Consider the following 24,709-nt stretch of genomic DNA (forward strand, 5'->3'; position numbering starts at 1 on the left):
CGCACTCAGAGAGGACCCCCCCTTTCCCCTTCATTCGCAGCGTATTTCTTGGGTGTCTCATCTCGCTGTGTCCTCCACCACTACTGCTGCCTTTCGGCTCCCCCCTCCACCCCACCCTGCCTCCCCTCCCTGTGCGGGTGTCTGGGAGTTGGGCCCTCGGGGGTGGAGGAAATCAACATCGTGCTTCGCTGGGGAGCTGTGCAGAATTAGCTATGCCCTGCCCAGGCATTTTTTGACTGGCCGGATTTCTCCATTTCTGTCCGCCTGCACACCAGAGGGCAACGTAGGATGAAAATCTGCAGTCATGATGCAAGGTAAAATCCTCTGTTCACTCCTTCTCCTCTGCTATTTTCCACATCTTGCTCCTCTGTGTCCTCCTCATGCCCTCCTGTGTCCTGCTGGGCCATTAAAGCCTGTGAATCTGTCATGCTGCGAGGACCTCTGGAACAACAGAGCTATATGCATGACCAGTAGGACAATGTGGCAGTTGTGTTCATGTGTGTGTGACATCAAGGAAGCTGTGATTTCTGTGAGTGTTTGAGGTGTGTTAGGGATGAACTGACATTCACAAAGGCATAGTGTGAAGTGATATCTTGTTGAGCCGGTGTATCTTTGTGTGTGCACTCTCACATTACACAGATATTTGTATGTTTAAGGAGTGATCTGAGCAGTCCAAGTGATCCTTAAATGACAAAGAGCTTGTGTCGCATATATACTTATGTCCATTTAGCTATCCCTAGGTCAACAGCCCCACATAGCATAAGCAAATTCTAAGCTATGATAGAGAAGCTCAGTCATAGATACAACATGACAGATACTGGGTCTTTACCATCTGTTTAGAAGGTGGTTATTATTAGCAAAAGGCCTGCAGTCAGCCGGCCATGATATTGTACTCTCAACACAGATGTCACAAACTCGGTATGACCTCTGTTAGCATTGCTACATATACAGTAGGTGGTCAGATTTTTCAGTTTTTTAGTAACATGTGGACTAAACCAGGGTTGCTGTGACAACCTCCTTGTTGTCTCTATAACAAAATAGTTTATTGGGATATCTTGGAAAGATGGTTTATAATGTCTGTCAAACTATTTCTTAAAACTTTTAAGGACCACACACTTTTGCATGTGCCATCAGCCAACATATACTATAATTAGTGTAACTGACAGTCTGTTAGTTTGTTGATTTTTCTGTAGCGGAGAAAGAGGGAACAGTTTTAAGAATCCTTTTCATTGGTTTTTATTGGATACCCCATCATCATTGATTTGAGAGACAAAAAACACCTTGTCAACTTACGAACACAAAGGTTTTCTTTAGTAAACCCAATGCAGGCAGAATATGCTGCTAAAAACACCAGAGCATGCAGTTTTAAAAAAATATCTACACATGAAGGCTACAAGATGATCAGCAGGAATGTAATCTGTGATTTGTGTGTTTAGCACATAAAGTGTGATAGAAATCATCAAAGTAATGAAGAAGAAACAAAGACGACCCTGCTTTGGCTATATTCACAGCTAATATCATTAATTACTGTCATCCTTCTCCTCAGGCAAACTTTATAAATGGGTTACCAAAACAAGAATCCCTCCATCTCTTAATGCATGTGTCAATCTGACCAAGCTCCTTGTGCTTACTCTGTGTTCTTTATTTTTCTTTCTTTTTTGCTCTTTATTTTTACCGTACTCTATATCCCACAAGACACGTGCCTGTTAGGGCAGAGAGAACACTTGCACAGAGCTGTCTCCACTGATGATGCAAGAATAATGTTTACTACTAATACATCACAGGCCCTGACATGTCCTTCAGAAGGAGGAGAGCTGAGCACCAGTCCATTCAGTGCCTTTACAGTTATAGTGTCATTAGTGTTATTAGGATGTAAACGTGCAAATCCTCTCTTTACACCACACTCAGCATGCACGTTATAAGAACAGATGATGAGAAAAGCGGAACACAAACTGCCTCAGCTGCTCGTGAAAAGCACAAAATGTGCATCCACCCAACTGTCCATCACACGTGTCCCTGCTGCTCTAGTATGGATGTGAGAATCAAACTGCTCATTTGTCATCTAAAACACTGCTATGCAAACCTGTCAGTTGTTCCACAGTGCAGCCAATACACACAGAGAACACTCATCTGAGTGTAAGTTCTGCAAAATAAACTGCTAAAGAGGTCCTGAATATCAGTGGACAAGATCAACCCTGCACTGTGCCTGGCGCTAATTAGCAAATGTTAGCATGCCTACATGTTTGTGTAGATAATAACAGGACATTCATGACATTATTGTTAGCAGGACAGCATGCTAATATTATGATTATATTTCTATAGTCTCAAACTGTCCACCACCAGTAGAACAGAGAAAAGCTAGCGAGTTGTTTTCAGATGTCAACTTTTCCTTTTGTTTGGTTTCTCAGCCATGTGGATGTCAGTGCTTGTATAGTGCCAACCATCAGTGCTGCAGGGGTCTTGGCTTTACGTTTGGCTGACAGCGTGCTGTAGTGGATCACTCCCTGCTTTCCCTCAAATCTTGCTAATGAAGTGGACACATTGATCAACCTTTGCTTGTGTTCCCTTTCCATTTTATACAGTCAGGAAGGGTACACTTAGGAGAATTACATCAGCACACATGCTTCGGTCAATGTGCAGGCTCCCTCCAGATGGCTGGGAGTTTGTTCCAAATTGATTCATAATTTATATCGGTGTGTTTTGGTTACTGTAGTTCTTGTGTACCCACTGCGAGGATATGTTCATCCTGTACATACATCAGCCTGTTATTTGCTTTAAATAGCATTATAATGACAACAAATGGTTGCAGCTAAACTTGAAATACATTCTTTATGATCTTCCTCTTCCTCCATGTCTGTGTTAGGACTGAAAAAACGAACCAGGAAAGCCCTCGGCTTAAGAAAGAAAGAGAAGGACACAGACAAAACGTAAGTTGGCTCAGACACCCAATGCTAACACACTGAAGATGCACGTAACTTTTAACCACACAATCTAAAAAACAGGATCAGAATTTATTAGTGTGAGAATGTGAATGAAGGGAGCTGTGTATCAAACTAAATATTGTTGTGGTACCAACTAGATAAATAATTCAATTTCAGATGATACATGATATAGATACATAACATGATATGATACTGGAAAAATGTTATGGAATTGCAGTATTTGCTAGAGTTTTAAATCTTTCCTCCTCTTCAAACAGGAGCTCACCTGACAAAGAAGGAACTGGGAGTGGAAAGAAAGGAAGTGTATGTACATTTTTCACCAGGCTTATTTCTGCATAAAATGTAGGTTTATACATCTTTAAAGGTCACTTACTGCAGTCTTTTAAGGACTGAATTACTTTATTGTGCCAGAGTTCATTTAAATGGGTTATTATACAAAATGTACTTTTGCATCCACTAAAAGCGTGTCTGGTGGAGTCATTTGAGTTTGCAGCCCCCTTGTGATGTCATAAGGGGATAAAGTGGTTTATAACCCCTTTTGTTAAAAATATGATCTCTGATCTCATACAGGCAGAAAAGGCTCAGAAAAGGCTCGTTTGCATTTAAAATACAGACACTGGAAACCTCTTTGAAGTAGCACTAAAAGCAGGGGTATACAGGCTGAACTATAGGTTTGGTATTTTGAGCTTAAACCTAAAAGTCATAGTCTGGGGACATGTGAGACCTTGTTAAAAATATGTTTAATATATTTATATATATATATCAATATGTCTGTTATATTACAGCGATGATAGCCTACTAAAGTTAATGGTCTCATTTGATACCCCTTACTTGTCACAAGCTCTGTAACATTGCAGTCTTATGGGGTCCTTTTTATATTTTTCCTATTAGAAAAAGGCCAACGGGGCTCCTAATGGTTTCTATGGGGAGATAGACTGGGACAGATATGTGAGTATCCACAGCCTATTCACTTTTTTTTTGGACTGAACTGAAATTCTGCAGCTGTGGCTTGAAAATGCATGCTGTGCTGTTGCAATCAGTGTCATGTGACCAGGGGTTTAACATTACTGAGTAAATGGTGCAAACAGAGTGATAGCTGCGAATTCTGTGAGTCAGCAGGAGCTCCTGCCAGGAAGCTTAGCATCTCAGGGAAAAGATATCTGTGAAATCTAATCTACATTAATAGAATTTAGCTACAGTGTCAATGATGGCTCAGAATTGAGTGTCTCCTGTCCTGCTTTTTCAGGCCTCTCCTGATGTTGACGAGGAGGGCTTCAGTCTCCGGCCCGGTGATGAGGGTGATGATATCCTTTTGGTGAGAAGTAGAAGCAGCAGTCTGGGGACTCTTTGCCTGCAAAACTATTGACTTGTTTGACTGAGTGACTCATTGGTTGAGTGCTTCTCAGCATTAAATAGGCCAAATCAATAGTCTGTGCATGTGTGTGTCCCTGCAGTGGTAAAGAAAAAAGAAAAAAGGAGAGGAGCAGTAGGGCAGCGGACAGCTTTCTGGCCCCAGTGCTCATTAACCACTGACTCTAAACTCACTGGTATTTTAAGTTGTTGCTCCCACAGGTGTCAGCAGCTATAAGTTTGGATTGGATTCACAGAGAGCTGGCACTATAGAGACTCCCCCTGCACAGAATGATTTAACTGAGACAGAGCTGGAGTGTCAGTTACAGCAGGTATAATACTGTTAACTGGGACACAGCAGATCTGTCTGTGTTGTTCTAGCTTTAAATGCTGCAGGAGGTACAAATGAAAAAGTCTCTTGTCTTTTGTATAGCTTATCACCCTTGACTAGTGTTCACCAGCTTCCAAAGAAAAGCACTTTTTCTCCTCCAGCGACTCAGACGACGACGAGGACGGCAAGAAAAAGTTCAAAATTAAGATCAAGCCACTGGTGGCGGACAGCGCCAAGTGTGTCCCTCCATCTATGGACGAGCTAAAAGCCTCAGTGGGAGGCCTGGCACTCTCTCCATCTTTGGTGAGTCCTGCTGATCAGTACACTTGTTTTGAAGGGCACAGAGCACAGAGTGCAGTTTAACAGCTGTTGATGTGTGTCGGCTCTGTCTCATATCTGTTTAACTGTTTTCCCTCTCATTTGTTTGCTGTCCTCCTGCAGAAGAGAAGTCCGGTAAGCCCATCATGCTCATTCACATCCGCATCACCACCAAGAGATTCTGCATGGCATGCGCTCACTTGGTGGAAAATGCATGATGATGTTCTGCCTGCACTTTCTGTCTCAGTGTTTTCTTTTAGTTTATTCTCTCTGTTGCTGTGTTTAGCTACAGCTTTACTTAAACCTGTCTGGCAAAGCGTGTAACATAATGCAATGTGAACATAGCATGCATTCAGGTCCAACCCTATTGATCTGGTTTCAGTGGAGCCAGTCAGTACTGTACGCCTGTACGTTGGTATTGTCCACATAACGTCCAGGGTGTTATGGCTGGTGTTGCATTATTAAAGCTTTGCGGTTAAAGTAAAGAGATGCGGTGTGTGCAGTTTTAGTTGTTGTCCATTTGACTGATTTGTCACTCACTCTCTGACCCAGGTCTGTTCTCTCTTCCTTTTTGCTGGTCTCAGAGACGCAGTCCGGTGAGTTTTTCACTCCACCTGCTGGCTGTTTCAGAGGAGACAGCCTGAAACACAGCCTTTCCACTCTGTGTCAGAAAGTAAAATGATATGCATTTGTGATATAATATCAAGACATTATTATGTTGTTCATATGTGATTGACATTATTTAGGCAAAATATTAAGTTAAGAAAGCTCTTAAAATAACCACTGATCATTATTGTTTTTACAGGGGCAGATAAAGAGGAATTTGTCCTGTAAGTACATCTGTAAAATCCATCTTCTCCTCCTCTACTTTAAATCAAATGCTAACATGCTAATGGTTACCATGGTCCACCCTCTTATCATGTCTTCAACAGGTGAAGAGATTGCGCGACCTAGACGCTCCACCCCCACGCCAAGCCCTGCTCCTGAGACACCAAGGTCTGCCCTTCTTTTGGCAGATTAAATATATAGAGACCGTATATTATTGTACTGATGTGTCTTGTTTTTCCTCCAGTGACAGGCTGTCACAGAACATTCCTTCCTTCTTTGGGCTGCCTTCTGAAAGCAAATATGCCAGATATGATGGTTTGTCCTCTATCGATAGGTTTATAGCTTTACATAAATAAACACTGTTTAAAGATGACGCTCTTTGTTTATCCAATGACAGTGGTCCCGACTGATGTATGGGGAGACTCCCGACCACGGTCAGAATCACAGTTGAGCAGAAGTTTCCCAACTGGAGGTGAGTACACATGCTGTGAAAGTAAGTTACATACAGTTATCAGTAACAATCACATCATAAACGGTTTCTCTTGCTGCAGCTCCTCCTCCACTGCCTCCAAAGAAGATTCCATCACGAAGTCATTATGGCTATTCATCAGACTCTGCTGGTAAGTGTGTTTAAAACATGATTTTGTATCAGTTATTTCAAATGACAGGTGTGATCTTAGTGCCCAAATGCATTCTTTGCAGCTGATCTACCCAATGGAAGAGCAGCTCGCAGCTCTGCCCCCATCTACCTGAACGTCCTCTCCCCCGCATCATACCGAGGCTCCCCAGCCCCTGACCTGGATGACGTGTTCGGCCCTGTGGCCGACAGCCCCCGGACGTATGAGGACACCATGTCTCCCAGATGGGTTACATTCACCAACAACAGGCCCCCACCCCCTGATGAACCTGCTCCCCCTCCACCGCCGGACTCTCCTCCACCTGATACACCCTCGTCCACCCCTTCTACCCCGTGCCTCTCTCCCGGACCGCCACCAAACGAACCCCCGCCCTCTCCCCCACCATTTTCCCCCGGGTCTCCTCCTCCATTTACACCACCAGACTCACCGCCCTCCATCGTACTAGGACCACCTCCGCCAGATGAACCAGCCCCTCCTCTTCCCCCTAACTTCTCCCCCTCTATTTCACCCCCGCTCTGCCTTGATGAGGAGGCAATAGATGAAGAGGTACTGCAATTCGCTGAGTACTCTTCCTCACCTGCTCCTATCAGCCCTGTGCCTCCTCTGCCTGCGGAGCGGAAGTCCCCTCGGGCAGGAGTCACTTCTCCGCTGTTCCTGGGGGGAAAGAGGACTCCAGAGGGTGTGTACCTCAGAGATGACGTACCAGACTTCATGGGCTCTCCCAGAGAGCTGACGCCAAGCTTTAGGGGCACGCCACCTCCTCTTCCTCCAACTACCTACAGGTCAATTATGTCTTCCCCGGGGCCCTACTCAGGCAGCAGTGAGTGCAATTTTTACTGACATCTAGTGTTAAAATTGTGAAACAGCTCTTACATTTTTATAAAACGGTAACGTTTCCTTGAAGTAGTACACAACAGCTATTTACATGCAACATGCACTATGTGTCTATAAAAACAATTATCGTTTAAAACAGTTCTGCTGCGGTGAAATGAAATCACTGCTAATGCTTGTTTTGCTGAGCTGATAGAAGCAAGCATCTTACAGTAGAGGCTGCTAACGTTGGAGCTAATGTACAATTAAAGGTCTAAAGACAGTGCTGACCACAAACCCTTGTATGTGCCACAGGCCCCTCATCTCCAGCTCGTCCTGCCACTCCTCAGTCTCGAGGCAGCCCAGTCCCTCCACCTCCTCCTCCTCGTCCTTCTTCGCGACCAAAGTTGCCCCCGGGGAAACCAATCACAGACCTGGTAAGATTCTTTTCATTTGACTTTCTATTGTCCTTGCCTCTTCCTTTATTTGAAACTCTGATATTTACATAAAATAAGGGAAATTATGTTTTGTTTACAGTCTCGGCCTTTTAGTCCGCCGGTGTCGGGCAGCCCCCCACCATTTGCCCCTCTGGCTCGGGCAGAGAGCTCTTCTTCCATTTCCTCCATTACCTCTCAGAGTGCAGCATCCACTCCAACCTTAGGAAAGGACCTTAACTTGTCCACAGCAGGTACACCACCAGCATGCTTTATATTATTTACCAACACATTTCAGTCTGAGTCCTTATGTGTGTCTGTCATCCTCATGTCCTTGCCTCACGGTCTTGTCTCTTCATGATTCTCTCCTCCTCATGTCTCAGCTCACTCAGAGGCCTCGCAGCCTCTGGTGTGGTTTGACCATGGCAGGTTTTATTTAGCTTTTGAAGGTGAGTTGAGCCACAATGTTACAGTAGTGCCACTAGTGCATGGACTGAAAACACCCTCCCTGCTGTGCTCACAGGCCCATTGCTGCCCATCCCCATCCCACGTCCTGTCCACTCACCTAGAAACTATGACCACCATGGAGGGTTCATTTTACTTTAATGATTTTGTTCTTTGATCATATTCTCTTCTGTGTGTGCCATTTTAAAGGTTCCAAATGTTAGAGATCTGCAGCCAGCACCTGTTGAGTGCATCCTGTGCAGTCCAGTCATGTCTCTCGGCTGCACAGGAACTTGCACCGTGACTTATTTGTTTGGTGGCTTCAGTTCACTGATTGTAGGACAAATACAATAACATAAAGCAAAAACAAATCCTTGAGAGGTGACTTTTTCCAGCATCAGATATTTATTCAGCTGTTTGCTGAATGCTTTCTAATGCTGTTGCTGATGCAGATCATGATCATAGTAACCTTGTATAACAGTCTCTGAAACAAAACTTGTCTGACAGACACTCACAGACCAGATCCTGCCAAGAGACTGTTCAGTTTACATTTAAAATGCGCTTGTTAACATTTTGGCACCAAATGTAACCCATACTGTACAACACAATACATCTGTCTTAAGAATCTCATTAACTAAATGGCAAGCTCTCTTATTGCCATACATACAGTATTTTACCAGTGAAAACATTTACAAGCAAGCTAAATGTAGCCATTTGGCTAGCTGTCACTTGTGGTAGCGACACCACATATAAGTGGCATATAAGCAATATCTATTGTTTTGTAACTGGCTAAAGAAACGCTTCTTGAAATGTTTCTTTTGTAAGTCACAAACACTTTAATCAAGCAAATTCTTACATTTGGAAGTCATAGCCCAACACAGTGCAAAATAGACCTGGTTTTTAAATGGATGTTTTAGAGTTATCTCTTGTGGTTATATATTTGTTCAGGATGCTCCAGAGGACCAAGTCCACTTACCATGGGGCCCCAGGACACTCTGCCAGTGGCAGCTGCCTTCACTGAAACCATTAATGCCTACTTTAAAGGCGCTGATCCCAGCAAGTATGCCATCATCACACCTGACATCCTTGTAGCTTGTAAACCCACAAATCTGAGGGAACAGTTTGAGCTTTTTTTCAGCTGAGTCCTCTCTCCTTCTGTCACAGATGTGTTGTGAAGATCACAGGGGAAATGGTGCTGTCTTTCCCTGCAGGCATAACCAGGCATTTTGCCAGCCACCCAAGTCAACCCATCCTCACCTTTAGCATTAGCAACTACAGCCGACTGGAGCAGGTTCTCCCCAATCCACAGCTGCTATGCTGGTAAGAATAACTGGCTTTTTATTGTGATAATACATTACACATGGCTCATAGTTGATAACATGATGACTGCCTCTATCAAATGTACTTCTCTCAACTCTTAGTGATTCCGTAACAGACAGTGTAGACACCAAGGAGTTCTGGGTTAATATGCCAAACTTGATGAGCCATCTGAGGAAAGTGGCTGAGCAGAAGCCTCAGGCGACATACTACAATGTGGACATGATCAAATATCAGGTATTTAAGATCTACTTCTCTGTATACCAATTATGTGTGAAACTATTTATTGACTGATCACCCCTGCCCGTATTTGTCTTCAGGTGTCAGCAGATGGGATCCAGTCCACTCCTCTGAACCTGGCGCTTAGCTGGCGAGGCGATGCCACCAACACAGATCTCAGAATAGACTACAAATACAACACAGAGGCCATGGCTGCTCCTGTGCCGCTGCACAACATCCACTTCCTGGTTCCTGTGGATGGAGGCATAGCCAAACTGCAGACCATGATCCCACCTGCTAGCTGGTAAGGAGTCCTACATGCGGGCCTGGTGATCATACAATAGCAGTCAAGCAAATCGACTTGTAGGTGCATTGTTTGTTATTTATCTAAATGTAGGACCTGCTGTTTTGAAGTCTTTTGTATTAACAGAGATTGGTTGGGCTGTGTTATTATCAGTGGCTAATTACCTCTCAAACAGCAACATGGTCTCTGTGATGGTATTACTTTCTCATGTAGGAATCCAGAACAGCAGACAATACAGTGGAAAATCCCAAGCCTGTCTCATAGGTCTGAAAATGGAGGCAAGTGCTCTTTTTTTTTAAAGCTTAACATGCACTTGTTGCCTATTTAATATAGTCCTGTTACACAAATGAATGTAACGCTGTGTTCTGCAGGAGTGGGGGCTCTCCTGGGCCGGTTCCAGATGGTAGAAGGTCCCTGTAAACCCTCCCAACTTGCAGTCCAATTCACCAGTGAGGGAAGCACTCTATCAGGGTGCGACATCCAGCTGGTCGGGACAGGATACCGGCTATCATTAGTCAAGAAGAGATTTGCTGCAGGTCAGTTTGAGAATGAGCTGACTGTCTTCACTTTGAAACAAAGCTTTCTCCTTTCTCTGACATGGTATGATTTGTTTCACAGGGAAATATTTGGCAGATAACTAGTGGACCTGTTAACAGAACCAAGAAAATCATTGGCTTTTGACTGTGAAGACTATGGATCCATCCCATGTTTACTGCGTTTGAAAACCTTTAGCAACCATTAGACGTCAATGGTTGGAATTTAATAGAATAACAGATGATAACACACACACACAGATGATATTTGACATCATATTCAGTGGACTGACTGCTGCTGAATTTATGCAAGTAAATACAAATCATTAGTTTTGTGCACTTGGAACACTTACATGGAGTAAAATGTAAAGAAAACCTGATTCTTTGTTCTTGTTAAAATAATTGTGGATTTCATATGGTGATCCAGCCTTATCCATTTCAGTTTCTTTTGTCTAAATGGTTGTCACTACAAATGCACTGTAAAAGATAATGTGAATAGATTCTATAAACAATCTTAAACCAGGTGGAAAACAAGGGAAAACGGACAAACATGTAGTATAGGTTTGTATTTCAATAATTTTAGGGTTACATGGTGACATCTGATTTACACTGCCACCTCAAATCAGATTTTTTTTTCCCAACATGTGTGACCATCTTTACTGTTGTCCAAGCAGATCTACTCTTCTTCTGTTTAGACAGCTTTAGAAGTGTCACATCCCATTCTGTCAGTCTTCTTATTAAAGATGGCAAAACATATGGTGAGCATCAGCACTTTGTATCCTAAGGTGATTTTTATATGGAATTGTATTTGTGCCTCAATCTTGAGCACACAATGGGACGTCCTGATTACGGTTCAGCACATGAGTGAAAGTTCTACAAAATCCAACATCATGCAAATGATGAAATAATTTAAGCTAAATGAATTCTTTACTGTAGGATGGTTCATTAATGGATGGAGGATTGCATTTTATCTGCAGGATGTGCTGATGTTCAGGAGTTCACAGCTACATTGATAATTGTAATGCTGAGTTTCTGAATAACAAGGTAACCAAGTAGGTAAACCCAAACAGATGATCAGCAAACTGACCTTTGAGTGGACAAATGTGCTGGTTTACTTATTTGTTTTCTATGAAATGTGACTTTATGTGCTGCTAAAACTCCTTCTCTGTGCTCAGGATTGTCTCACATACATAACACCATATTTGAACAGATGCAGCCTTTAACACTACTACAACTAGTGAGAGCATTATGCCTTTAATTGGTCAAAGCTGGCAGTAAATCAGTTCTATCAGTTTGACATGGTGAAGAGCAAAAGCATGACAGTACCATGATGGGCGAGTGCAATGTCGGGATACTTAAAGTCTTATGTGTTGATGAAGATTCTCAGTCATTCAGGTCATTTTCATTCAAAGGGGTTGGAGCACTTCAACCCCTTTGAAAGTCTTATGTGGTGTTTGTGGTGGTGTTTTATTGGTAAAACTCTATTATAATAAGGTGAGACTTGCTTGAATAACAGAAGCTGCTACTTTCACTGGAACAGTTTGGGAAATGAAAGGCTCTGAAAATGTTAGCCACATACAGAGCCAGATGTGTGAGCGTGCCATGTGCTGAGGTAAAGGACCTTTCCAGAGGAACACACTGTAGAAGGACCTGGGCTGACGACTGTAGGAGTTGTCTTTGATGCTGCTGAAAAACTCGGTCAATCCCTTTGATAAAGATCTTGAGGAGGATTATTAGGGACGTCACAGTGATGAAAAGACGTGTCTATATAGCAGACCGCACTATTCATGTCCCTATTTTTTTTATTATTTTTTTTTTTACTTTTCCATGTTGGATAAATGTTTTATCAGTTTCTAATAGCAATATTTAAAAACTTAAAAGTGTAAAAAGTGTACATAAAAAGTTATGTTTTAAATATTTCTCTGGGCATATGGATGTGTCTGTGGTTGTCTCTTGGTTTATTGATGTCAGCACCCATAATGCATTTGGTTTAACAACGCTCCTCTTCATTCAACATAGTGTTTTACACGCGGGTTTCTTGTGCAAAAAATAAGTGTTACTGTTGATGAATAACTCCAAACGGTGCCGCATGAAATCTGCATTAGTCCATCACCTGTCCTATCAATGCAATACCGATCTGTCCATTCCCATGAGGTCTTGATGAGTGTGTTATTGTACACGTGTGCTATGAGAGGAGTCGTTCTGCCTTCACTTAAGCCTCCACTCTCTGTTTTGCTGTTCATGCACCTTCATGAAACACACTGTCAATAAATCTGGCATGTATCCATCTCATGCATCCGATATAGATGTTGACATTCTCCTGTCTTTGACTAGCACACAAAACACACATTCCATTTTATTCATGAAACATTTTATCCTATTTGATCATCACATTTTTATAGAATGTTTTAATGTGATGATTCACTGTTTGGGCCCGGGTGTAATATTTTATTTATTTTTTCCTCCTTTAATCTGCTTATATTTTTTATTTATTTGCCTTATTTTTGAACATACACTAATATTCCAACATTGGAGGTTTTCTTTTTATTTTTTTCTACAACTTTTCTTTTTTTGCTGTATTCTCTCACTGCATTAGGATCAGAATATGCAAACATTTCATGTAAATTTCCCATCCAAAGATTTTGAAAGTAAATATATGAGAAAAAAAATCAATATAATGTAATACCTGTTTTACTTGGTAATAAAGAGGAGGAAATATGGGACAATATTCTCCCTCTCTTTTTGTTCAAAGATGTCAGAGTTGGACACTGAGTGACACAAGATCACCACATTTTTGATAGGAACGCATTTTATTTTATGTCAATTGTTAAGAATAAATTTCATCGTGAGATTCACTTCATCAGTGTTGTTTCCAGTTCATGCTTGACCTCAGAAATCATGCTGTGAATCCTGGAAGTGTCAAGGGAAAATGTAAAATTTGAACGTGTCACGTTCACATCCGGGAACCCCGCCCACTTACGGTTCACGGTTTCCATGACAACACCAAGCTCTACGAGGGTACTTTGTTTTGCTCTTCTCAAGAGGACGTGGAATCGGTAAAATTACGTGTTTAATTAGAATCGGTAATGTTTTACTATATGACCTGTGCATCTCTGTTCTTTATTAGATAGGACTTAACACAACGAACTGTTGAGAGATTGTTTCAGAAACGGGCGGACAGGACTAGCTTGACATAAACGTTTTGTACCATTTTTACTTAGCATGTGTTAGCATGTTACAATTTGTCCGAGCTATAAAGTGTTTAGTGTTAAAAATCCGTGTTGGATAGAATAGAAACATGTTTTCCAACCACTTTTTTAACACTTTTGTTTAGGTCTTTTAGTCGTTTTAAATATTACAGAAATCCACTGCATGTATGCATACATGTTGATCAAATCTCAATATACGTATTTAGGTCACAAACAGAGCAAAGGAAGCAGTAGCAAACATGTCAGATGCACCTGAAGACAAACAGCAAAAGAAAGAGAAGAAAATGGGCAAAGTGCTCTCAGAAGGAAGCCATGGATCCAAAGAAAAAGGAACAGCTGGCAGGACCAAAGAGTGAGTTAGCTATCCACCTATTACAGTCCAACATCCATATTTTTATGTCAGGTAATTTTATTGATCACACCTGGTGTGAGTGGTGTTCAGAGGCTATTCCCTGTATGTTATATTGGACTGATACTTTGCTGTCCTCAGGCTTGATATTTATGATATATTTGGAGAGCAGTCAGCCACAGCATGTCCGTCCCTCCTGTCTTTCAGCTCGATAAGCACTGTGTCGTGCCAAGATGAACTAGGACATCAGGATGACAACACTCGGATGGCCGTAACCATGGAGAACACCTACCAGATGGGTGAGATAACATTCACCTTAATGAAAGCATGGCCATAAAGCATATCCACTTCATTGTGCAGCAGTACTTTAACCTTCTGGGGGTCAAAAAAAACTACTAAAGCAATTTAATTATTGTCTATTAATGCGTCTTTCCAGGTTTCTTGATGCATCCCTGTCTCACACTAGTATCTAAAGTGCCACACAACAACAACAAAAAAGTCATTTTTACTTATGATGGAGTTCTTATTTTTGTTCCACAGGGCCGTACAAACACTTCCCTGTCTCTGCTGTCACAGACATACTGAAGGATGTACTCACCACCAACCTCCAGCAGGAGCAATATGATGCAGACTCGGCTCAGAAAAAGAGTAAAACGATCAGCGAGGTAAATAAACAAACAAATGAAACTCTCTCTGAACACACATCTTGACTTTTAACACAGGCTCTTCTCATTGATTTTCACAGGAGATACGAGCCCGTGTGAAGGACCTAATGATCCCCAGGTACAGAATTGTCACGCTAGTCCACATCGGCCAGCTCACAGGGCAGAGCATGCAGATCAGCAGCCGCTATCTTTGGGACGCATCAACCGACACCTTCACATCTTACTCCATCAAGAACAGCTCTCTCTTCGGCATGGCAACTGTTTACGCTGTTTACCTTGAATGAATCATAAATGTTAATGCATTCGGATTCAGGAGTCAGTTCTATGTTTCTCCGTTTTGATCCTATATGTATCCTGAATGCACACAAAGTACAAGAATCTTTCGAGCAAAATTCACGGTGTTATTTATTAGTGACAGAATTTAAAAGCAAATGACATTATGCTAACAATGTTTTGCAAGATATAGTTCAACTAATGAATGACTAAGACAGATATAGATGACCTCCTCCAGATGGTTCCATCCTAACACAGCATGGAGAGGTCGCTCCTTCGACAGCCTTCTTGACAACACACCGATATCAAAGCCTGGTTTTGGTCTCGCCAACGGCGGTCCATCACTGGTGTCTTTGAGAAGTCTGTCTCTCTGTTGACTGCCGAGAAACATCAACCTTTGTTCAGTAGAAGTAATTTTTTTTGGAAAGACAAATGTCTTTGTATACTGACCATCTGGCAAAGTTTCAGCATCCCAGATCACCTTCCCCCTCCTCCACCTAGATCCTCCACAGGTGTACACCACCGCCCGCAGAAGTGCTCGGCCACACAGCTTCAGATTGTTGTCCTGTGTCTGAACCTGTGCTGCACATAATATGCACAGGAGCATGGCGAGCAGGAGTATGGATCTCATGTTGTTTACTCTAAGAAAGCAAGCCTGGTCAACCCTTTTATGTAGACACTCAGTGAGTCCTCCTCAGGTTTTATCAGGATTATCTTTGCTTACTATGATGTGCTTTTAACAGCGGATGTCACTGGCAGTCCGGGATGTGTGTGGGAATCCAGGTCATCGTGAAGATCATTCATTGACTACATTTTCGTAAATGGTTAAGAGCAAAAATCGCTTTATTATGAGCTGAAGTGCAGGGTTTTTATTGCCATGGATTTATTTAAGTGTTATATAATGGGTCATTTCAGATATCTGCAGCATAAGAAACAGAGATGATTGCTCTTTACATAACAACATAGTGGAGTGTGTGGCCACTATCATGAGCATAAATCAGAGATTCTAAGGAAAGTAAGCTACATTTACCGGCACACTGATCAACAGTTTGAACTGTCACAATATAGACCGCACAGCTGTCATTACCGGCCCATTTCTAAATATCAAAGGTGGGGCTGAGTATAACAAAAGCAAAATAATTGATCCATTTTTTTCCATAAACTTGTATTTCTGATGTCCACTCCTACCTGTGGCCACCATAGCCCTCCTGTTTTATCAGGCAGTACTGTAGTGGAAAACAAGTATGCAAATTTAACCTAACCTAACCTTATTATTCAGTATATTTTACAACACATTACTTTATCCTCACCTTATGGGCTCCATTCAGCCACTTGTGGGTAGTAGCTGATTAGGATGTCTTATAGGACACATTCATGGACCTGAGCCATTGTCAATGTACAGTAATTGCTTCCACATATATGTTCTGTTATGAGACAAAATTAAGATTAAGATTTACTTTATTAAACCCTGTGGGGAAATTAATTAACATAGATGATTTAGTTTCAGCAAATGATTGATTAGATATTATGGATAGGGATAAAAAACAAAAACAACCTTACGTGTTTTATATTGTAAATTAAGTTAAAAAAAAAACACAGAATAGATAAAATAGAGTACCATAAGCTGTGATGAGGGGCTGCATCCTCTGAAGGACGCCGTGCTGTCTGTCTGTTCTAGATACTGCAGGTGGGCGGGGCTCTACATCCGGGAACTAGCGGTGACCCCTGACGCGACCCCTGTAGGATTGCAAACATGGCGGAGGTAAGAAAGTGAAATAAATATTCGGAAAAAATAAATTTTACACTGCTGCATAGTTAGCCCGGTCGAACATGTGCGTCCCTTGTGGGTTGTACATTTTATACACGAAATTAAGTACCAGCTGTTTGCGTTGCTAGTTAATAGCCATTTCATGACTCATGCATGTTTAGTAAACTTCGGATTTGGCTAACGTTAGCTTCGCTAGCTCAAACGGAAGGTAGCTGCTGCGTTAGCGATGTTCATACGCGGTTTTCTTTAAGAACTATACTTGTTAACGTTTTAAATTAAACCTGTAGCGGAACCTTTATGATTGGACATATGTAATGTGCTGATCAATTATATTTATGTGAAAGCTGTCGATACCAACATCAACTTGGACGCGTTATCGTGGATAAATAAAGGAGAATTAACTAGCTTGCAACTTGTACTGCAAGTTAGCGAGTTGAGAAAATGAACCTAGTAAGCACTCGCCTGTTGGAGCGAACTGTGGTTGAATGCAGGCGGTAATCACGTCGTATCTATGATAATCTGATTACTGGGATATTGTAGGTCCAGTCATTTTCCCCGCAGGAAGCAGTGACAGTATTCTTTGTTTCTGTTCTTACTGAACTGCAGTCAGCAGGACACACGGTCGGGCGCGCTTTTCCCGAGCTCCCCTTCACATCACTCTGCCTGCATATGTCAGGTTCTGCACTGCAGCGAACCGTTTCTAATGCACATGTAATGACATTTTGGCATCTGGATATACTCCTGAGCTTTAATAATGATATTTTCCCATGTTTTCCAGCCCTCCGTCGGGAATTCGAGCCCAGGTAACTTGTATGTTGTGTGTAGTGTGTGTCGAAAGCTATTTAACCCTTGTGCAACGTTCGCAAACACTACCTTTATGTGTTGTTCGGGACAAAAATGTCCCCCAACTTTAACGGTTTTAAAAATATATCAGATAAATATTTTTTTGCATAGACCTTTTAATTAACTTCAGTTCTGATCAACAGTAGTAAAAACAATCATTTCCCCCCAGGATTTTAACCCTTTAATCACCAATTTTATAAGAGGTGGTGCAAATAAATGGAAAAAAACACACAAAATGGCTCATTTTTAATCGAAAAGGTGATTGTGGACTTGTGGATTGTGGATTTTTTTAACCTTTATTAAAGTCTTGGTCATGTCAAACATCAGTAAAAAAATTGACCTTATTGCATTATTAGTTTTTGCACAGCACTGGATTTTCATTTTTTCTCCCTAATGTGTTGTTTGTGGCCATTTTTGTTCCATACTGCACAGCCATGGCACTACATAATCATGCATTCTTGATTGTTGGTGGTTTTGATTTGAAAATCAAAACCACCAACAATCAAGAATGCATGGGGGTCATTAAGTTGTTAACTGTGAAATCACAGTTAACAACTTAATGGCCTATTTAACCCTTTACCTGCAGGCCTGTGCTCATGTAGTGTAGTTTCTGGCTTGTATATGGAGTTATAGGGAGTATTTTAGAACATAATTGTGTGTCTAGAAAGAGAGCCATTTGCATACTGACCTTGTTGTTACAGTCTTCATAGTAAACAAAAACAAAGAAAGTGTTGCTATGCATGTGTGGCCCTTTGATGTCTACAGGTGCAGACAAAACAAAACAAAAGGCAAGTGGTCTTGCATGTGTCCTTGTGGTCATTTGATGGTGAGAAGAGCAGAAAGCAACATGAAGAGAGGATTATGTAGTGCCATGGCTGTGCAGTCAAAAATGTGGTTATAATGGAAGTCTATGGGACAAAAATGACACAGTGGCACAACAACACATTAGGGAGAAAAAATGAAAACACAGTGCTGTGCAAAAACTAATAATGCAATAAAGTCATTTTTTTACTGATGTTTGACATGACCAAGACTTTAATAAAGGTTAAAAAAATCCAGTCCACATTCACCTTTTCTATTAAAAATGAGCCATTTTGTGTTTTTTTTTCCAATTTTCAGCACCACCCCTTATAAAATTGGTGATTAAAGGGTTAAAATCCTGGGGGAAAATGTTTTTTTCACTACTTTTGATTAGAACTGAAGTTAATTAAAAGGTCTATGCAAAAAAATTTCAAAAAAATATTTATCTGATATATTTTTAAAACTGTTAAAGTTAGAGGACGTTTTTGTCCCGAACAACACGGAAGGGGGTACAATTTGCCCACAGTGTACTGTTGACCTATGAAAAATTTAAACATTTTCATATTCATCATATTAACAAAATTTATGTAAAGTTAAGCTTGTTGAGCAAACTCAAACTTTTTGTATTTGTTCATATCTTCCTTAAACATTTTATTTTCATATTTTCATTATAAATTGGTAACTCTTCTAGGAGGCTCAGCTGGTTCCGATGACCATGATTTTGACCCATCTGTTGACATGCTTGTTCATGACTTTGATGATGAACGTACCTTGGAGGAAGAAGAAATAATGGCGGCAGCAGATGAGACCAACGCCAACGAGATTGAAGATCTTGCACGGGTTAGTGTAAAGCTTTTAGATTGTTTTTTTTATTACTTATTTTGGCCCTGCTGGTGAAGAAAAATATAATTGTAGTTCAGCCTTGTCAGTTTGAGAACAATGGCTAAGTCTGAGTCTGATTTTTGATCAGCGGTGAAAAGGAGAACTTTATTTACATGAGAATAGGAGTTGGGCTGTTCTCCTGTTTTAAATATGTCTGCAAATACCAGAAGTTGGTTTTGTCATAGCTTTGTGTCATGTGTTGTAAAGGTGTGAATCGGTCATGAGGGCCCAGTAAGGCACAGATGGTGTACAGGTGTTTGGGTGTGCGGTGTAGTTTGAATTAGGCATTAAAACACACTGACAACCAGGTGTTGCATGTAGCTTACTGCTAATTCATACACTGTTTATACGGTTTTGTCTTAAAAATTCCTAGCTTGGGATAAATAAAGTATTTCTATTCTATTGTATTCTGTTCTATCATTGAATCAGATTTCAATATACAGTGAAAATTGTTGCAAGTCTAGTACTTTTTGTTGTTCAGACAACAATGTTACTTTTCTTTCAATAGGAGGGAGAGATGCCCATTCATGAGCTGCTGAGTCTCTATGGTTATGGGGCCAGATCACCTGCAGATGAGGATGAAGAGGATGAAGAAGAACCTGAAGAAGAAGAAGAGGAGGATGAAGACGATGAGGAAGAGGACCTTGACAATGATGACAGCAGCAGAAGCACTGGCGAACTAAAAAGAAATGAGGTGCGTTGGTGTTTCAGGATGTCTGAACAGTGATGTGGTTTCTATAAACACAAGCTGCAGTGTGCTTTACAGCTGGATTATGTTGGGTCTGTCTTCCCTGTGCACTGTGGTCTTTTGTTGTAACAGTCCTTAGTCGTCAGTAGTGATATTATAGCAAGTTGGCACAAGCCTTATTTTAACATTGTTCATTAATGTGAACTTTTTGTGTGTTTTCAGAGTGAAGATGTTAAGAACTCGACAGGGCAGGGGGTTGAGGCCCAGGCACCTTCTGAAGGGCGCACACGCTCAGTCAGGTCACTTGGCACAGCAGACCTTATTCGCCCCCAGAAACTCAAGTACTTTGAAAGTATGTTCTGTCTTATATCCTTTTCTTCCCATATTCCCGTTTTCTAACTTTACATTAATGTCACTGCAGATTTTTAGTGAGATTCAGCAGTCTAAGTAGATGTCACATGTGTCCCAGGTAATAATGATGCAGAGGAGGAATCTGATGAAGATGAGGACTATGTTCCTTCTGAGGACTGGAAAAAGGCACGTACATTTAACATTTAACAACATTTAAGAAAAAAAAATACAAGTCTGGCTGGGAAAAAAGACATGTGTTTTCTTGTAGCAACCACAAATATTTTCAGCAGGAGAATTCAGTAATGATTGATTTTTCCCAACAGGAGATTATGGTTGGTTCCATGTATCAGGCAGAAACCCCTGTTGGCCTGTGTAAATATAAGGACAATGAGAAAGGTAAGTGGGCTGTCTGTTGTTTCTCTTTAGACATCTGTTTATTTAAGCCACAACACTATATCTAGAGGGATGATGTGTTGTTGCTCTTTTGTTTTAACTCGTCCTTTAGTTTATGAAAACGATGACCAGTTATTGTGGAACCCCGAGTGTCTTCCTGAAGGCAAAGTTGTGGAGTTTTTAACGGAGGCATCGAGGCGGACAGGAGATGAGAAGGGAGTAGATGCAATCCCAGAAGGGTCTCATATCAAAGACAATGAACAGGTGAGAACAACACATGGCATTTATGTTATGAAACCCCATTAAGCTTGACCATAATGTGCAATAATATGTGTATCATGTGTAACCCTGCAGGCGTTGTATGAACTGGTGAAATGTGACTTTGACACAGAGGAAGCTTTAAGAAGACTAAGGTTTAATGTAAAAGCAGCTAGAGGTAAGCAGACCCCTGATCACGTGATCCATACAGTTTGCTCATGTGTTGTGTATCCTAAGATGATGTAGCTTTAACACTTTCTCTGTAACAGAAGAGTTATCCGTCTGGACTGAAGAGGAATGTAGAAATTTTGAACAAGGACTAAAAGCTTATGGGAAAGACTTTCATTTAATACAGACCAACAAGGTAAGATACAACCACATAATTTAACCATTTCTGATTCACTGACATCATTTTAATACCCTTGACATTAATTCAAGATCTGTGTCAATATGTGTACTGTTAATGGCTGCTCCTTGAGACAAATCAAATTTGTTTTTCAAATGTTCATGTCTGTAGATCGTTGGACTTTTGTCTTAAGCTTTAATTTGCTTTGTCTCTTATTTGAATCTGTACTGAATCTCTGAGCTGATGGTAATAATGGTTATTTCGTGTCTGCTGAATTAAATCTTTCAGGTGAGAACTAGGTCTGTAGGAGAATGTGTGGCCTTTTATTACATGTGGAAGAAGTCTGAGCGTTATGATTTCTTTGCACAGCAAACCAGACTTGGGAAAAGGAAATACAACCTTCACCCCGGTGTCACGTAAGTCTTATATTTATTTGTGAAGGACAAATTATTGATGACCGGATTGTATTTTAGGATGAAGTATTTGTTGTTGTTTTTTGTTCTAATATTTCAACACATTTTGGGATTTAGAACCACAATACAAACTTGACACCTTCTAATGTCAAATTTTAGATAAAAAGGAATCGGACATGATGCTTCACTTGAAGTCACATAGCAAACTTTGTTCAAACGTCCAGATGGACTTCAAGATGCATTTTAATAAATACCTAAGAATGTAGCTAAAGACTCATGTACAGTTTGCTGTAGTTGTACCTGTATGTATAATCACATTTCTAAAATGGGAAATTCTGCACCTTTACTATTGCACCTTCAGTGGAACCAACCTGCATTCATTATCCTATAAACAATTCTCTGTTAAACAATTTAAGGTTGAGTTGACGTTGTGTGACATGTGGTGTGTGTTGCTGTGTCTCATCAGAGACTACATGGACAGATTACTGGATGAGACGGAGAGTGCGACGTCCAGCAGGGCGGCATCGCCTCCTCCCACCACCTCCAGCAGCAGCGCCAGCCACTCTGAGAAGGAAGACGGCAGCAGTCAGAATGGTGAGTTGATGGATGCAGAGTGCAAAGGAGTGAGCAAACACATAGTTATGAGAGAGAATTCTAATCTGAAAGCTAATAATTTGACTGTAATCAGGTTTTCAGTATTTCATAAGAGTCCAGACATGATTATAAACCTATAAAAGTAACTAATAATTACTGTTTTTTTTGGTTTACGTGATCTATAAGGTGTCTGTATGTCCAAATGAAAAACACTGGAGATATAATGTAGTATTCACCATTTATGACTTCATCCTGCTACACTAAAAATCATTGCATTTTCTCTTCTATTTTAATAATGCGCTGATTAAATGCAATAAAATACAGCAGTAACACCTTCCTATAAATGCTCACTTGTTATTGTGAATGTCTCACAGGAAACCAATGAAATGACACTCTCCTGTTGTATTTTAAACCTGGTCAGTGTGTGAAAGGACAGATCAATATCAAACCACTGCTTTTTCTTTGGCAGGTATTGCAAGTCACAATTCCAGCCACCCAGTGGATGGTGTTCAGTTACCCCCAACGAATCAGGTCAAACCTGAGGGAGTTCAGTCCAATGGTTCCTCCCATCCGTCAGTGGATGCAGCTCCTCCTCCTCCTCCTCCTCCTCCACCTCCACCTCCACCACTACCACCACCTCCACCACTTCCGCCTGTGTCAGACAACAGCTCTAATGGTTGCAGCCAACCCTCTGCACCCAGCCATGACAGAAACGGCTCTCTGGAGCCTCTGCTAGACCACAGGGACACAGCAGTGGTGGCAAACGAGAGGCCAGCCAAGAGGTGCCGGACTGAGGCAGAGCCTGTGGGTCAAAGTGAAGTGGAACCATCCAGAACACAGGAGAACTAAGGTGCTCCAAAACTGGGCATTTGTGACGAATAAACACAGATTTGGGGTGAAATAAATGTTGCTACTTCTTCACTGGTGGGTTAAGTAGGCGAGCATAGGAGGAGGAGGAAGAGGATGATCCATGTGTTAGCCCATGAGCACAGAATCTCCTGAGAGTCAAGACTCACTTTAAACAGTCAAAAGGTCACTGAAAAACACACCAGAAGAACACAGGCAAACCAAACCGCAGCTGGTCCTCCAGGGGGGCAGCGTTTGCTCCGACTCCACCGTCCCTTTGTCCCATCCATGTACTGACTGCCTGCAGAGCTCATCCCAAAGTATCACTGTTACATCATGTCCTACAAATCTCCCATCATCTCGATTCCCTTTTTGGAGACTGTCAAAATTTTGCCAAGAAATTCATTTTTCTATGTGTACTTAAAGAAGATAAATAACCTGTGATATTTTTTTACACCAGAGATATTTATATTTTTTAACAAAAAAAATCTAATGATTGAGTAATTGCTGTTCAAGCCATTTTGTTTGCTGTTGAGGATTTGATGAAACGGGGCACGTTTTAAACCATCCTATGCTTAAGTTCAAAATTTACAAAGTAGGCAAAATCATACAAAGTTGTCTGGTGCTGTTGCTGGCTCACTTTAGTTGCACTTTTGATTGTATGTTTCTCATCTGTTAATTGATGAGTTGTGTCAGAACCCAGCAGAGAAATTTTCACTCCCTCACTTCTTTATCACAACTGTTTGTTTGGCTATGATGAATAAACCGATGGGTCGGTCCCCCTGTAGGTTTGTTTGTGTAAAGCAGCTGACATCAGTGATGTCCTGTAAAATAATTCATGTAGAAGATGTCTGTATTTTTGGATTTTCATAGTCAGTGCTTTGCTCAACGCTTTGTTTTTACTAGACAGAATGTTTGTGATTTTTCATGTAAAGTTTGTATAGATTTCTTACCTTGAGCAGTTGGTACATTTTTTTATAACTGTCCATCTCTGTATTTTCTGCTCTTCCCTGTAGACTGTGCTTTCTTTGTGGGGAAATGTTCACCCATGTTTCTCCGAGACTGACACAATAAAAACGATAGCCATTCCTTTAATTGCTCACCGTTCGACAGCACCTCCCATTCCTTTGTGACCCTGCTCGGTCTGAACAATGTTGCAGAAAAAGCCCCAGGTTGTGGTTGCGTTTGTTTATTCAGACTAAGTTTGAATCAATATTTACTGTCATTTGTCAGCAAGTGGCTTCACAACAGTGGATTTCAAGCAGTTAAACTGACCCGGTTAATATGAAGTCCTGGGAGACCTTCACTTGTTTTGGTACCGTAGCTGTTCAGCCTAAATGTTTTACTCCAGAACTTACATTCAGACATTAAGATAAGATTGTCTCCAATAATGTTGATCCGTGTAGTCTTTTCCTTCACTTTGTTTTTGTCTTTTTTTTCCTCTGTAAATTACAACATAAATAAAAAATGAAGTGTATTCCAAGACTGGCTATGAATGAGGTAACATGGGCTGTATTTAATAAATGTATTAATGAATTGGAGTGTTCGTGCTGAGTTGCAAA

The 24,709-nt window shown here is 41.1% G+C and overlaps 3 protein-coding genes across 7 annotated transcripts; all 3 read left to right on the forward strand.

Moving 5' to 3' along the window:
- Positions 1-11,151, forward strand: LOC114449740 (SH3-containing GRB2-like protein 3-interacting protein 1). Its single transcript, XM_028427571.1, has 23 exons — positions 1-314; positions 2,864-2,927; positions 3,200-3,245; positions 3,834-3,890; positions 4,189-4,276; positions 4,754-4,926; positions 5,065-5,076; positions 5,526-5,537; positions 5,747-5,771; positions 5,874-5,937; positions 6,014-6,084; positions 6,167-6,241; positions 6,321-6,389; positions 6,472-7,227; positions 7,533-7,654; positions 7,755-7,905; positions 9,044-9,155; positions 9,260-9,415; positions 9,517-9,649; positions 9,733-9,935; positions 10,149-10,213; positions 10,307-10,471; positions 10,554-11,151. The coding sequence occupies exons 1-23, from the start codon at positions 305-307 to the stop codon at positions 10,574-10,576; spliced, it is 2,652 nt and encodes an 883-aa protein (XP_028283372.1). The 5' UTR covers positions 1-304; the 3' UTR covers positions 10,577-11,151.
- Positions 11,152-13,470: 2,319 nt separating this feature from the next.
- Positions 13,471-14,975, forward strand: LOC114450179 (tctex1 domain-containing protein 1-A-like). Of its 2 annotated transcripts, none has more exons than XM_028428146.1 (5): positions 13,471-13,524; positions 13,884-14,029; positions 14,234-14,325; positions 14,567-14,691; positions 14,772-14,975. In XM_028428146.1, the coding sequence occupies exons 2-5, from the start codon at positions 13,917-13,919 to the stop codon at positions 14,973-14,975; spliced, it is 534 nt and encodes a 177-aa protein (XP_028283947.1). In that variant the 5' UTR covers positions 13,471-13,524; positions 13,884-13,916. The 2 variants fall into 2 exon arrangements, with proteins under 2 accessions (XP_028283947.1, XP_028283948.1); XM_028428147.1 differs by having other exon boundaries at positions 13,472-13,551.
- Positions 14,976-16,656: 1,681 nt separating this feature from the next.
- On the forward strand, positions 16,657-24,632 carry mier1b (mesoderm induction early response 1b, transcriptional regulator). Of its 4 annotated transcripts, none has more exons than XM_028428197.1 (13): positions 16,657-16,726; positions 17,511-17,535; positions 19,068-19,216; positions 19,767-19,952; positions 20,169-20,298; positions 20,416-20,483; positions 20,621-20,693; positions 20,803-20,954; positions 21,045-21,126; positions 21,218-21,312; positions 21,583-21,710; positions 22,174-22,301; positions 22,771-24,632. In XM_028428197.1, the coding sequence occupies exons 1-13, from the start codon at positions 16,718-16,720 to the stop codon at positions 23,148-23,150; spliced, it is 1,605 nt and encodes a 534-aa protein (XP_028283998.1). In that variant the 5' UTR covers positions 16,657-16,717; the 3' UTR covers positions 23,151-24,632. The 4 variants fall into 4 exon arrangements, with proteins under 4 accessions (XP_028283998.1, XP_028284000.1, XP_028283999.1 ...); XM_028428199.1 differs by having other exon boundaries at positions 21,664-21,710; XM_028428198.1 differs by having other exon boundaries at positions 21,221-21,312.
- The last annotated feature ends 77 nt before the right edge of the window (positions 24,633-24,709 follow it).

Source organism: Parambassis ranga, chromosome 17 (assembly GCF_900634625.1).
Source record: "Parambassis ranga chromosome 17, fParRan2.1, whole genome shotgun sequence".
Taxonomy (NCBI): Eukaryota; Metazoa; Chordata; class Actinopteri; family Ambassidae; genus Parambassis; species Parambassis ranga.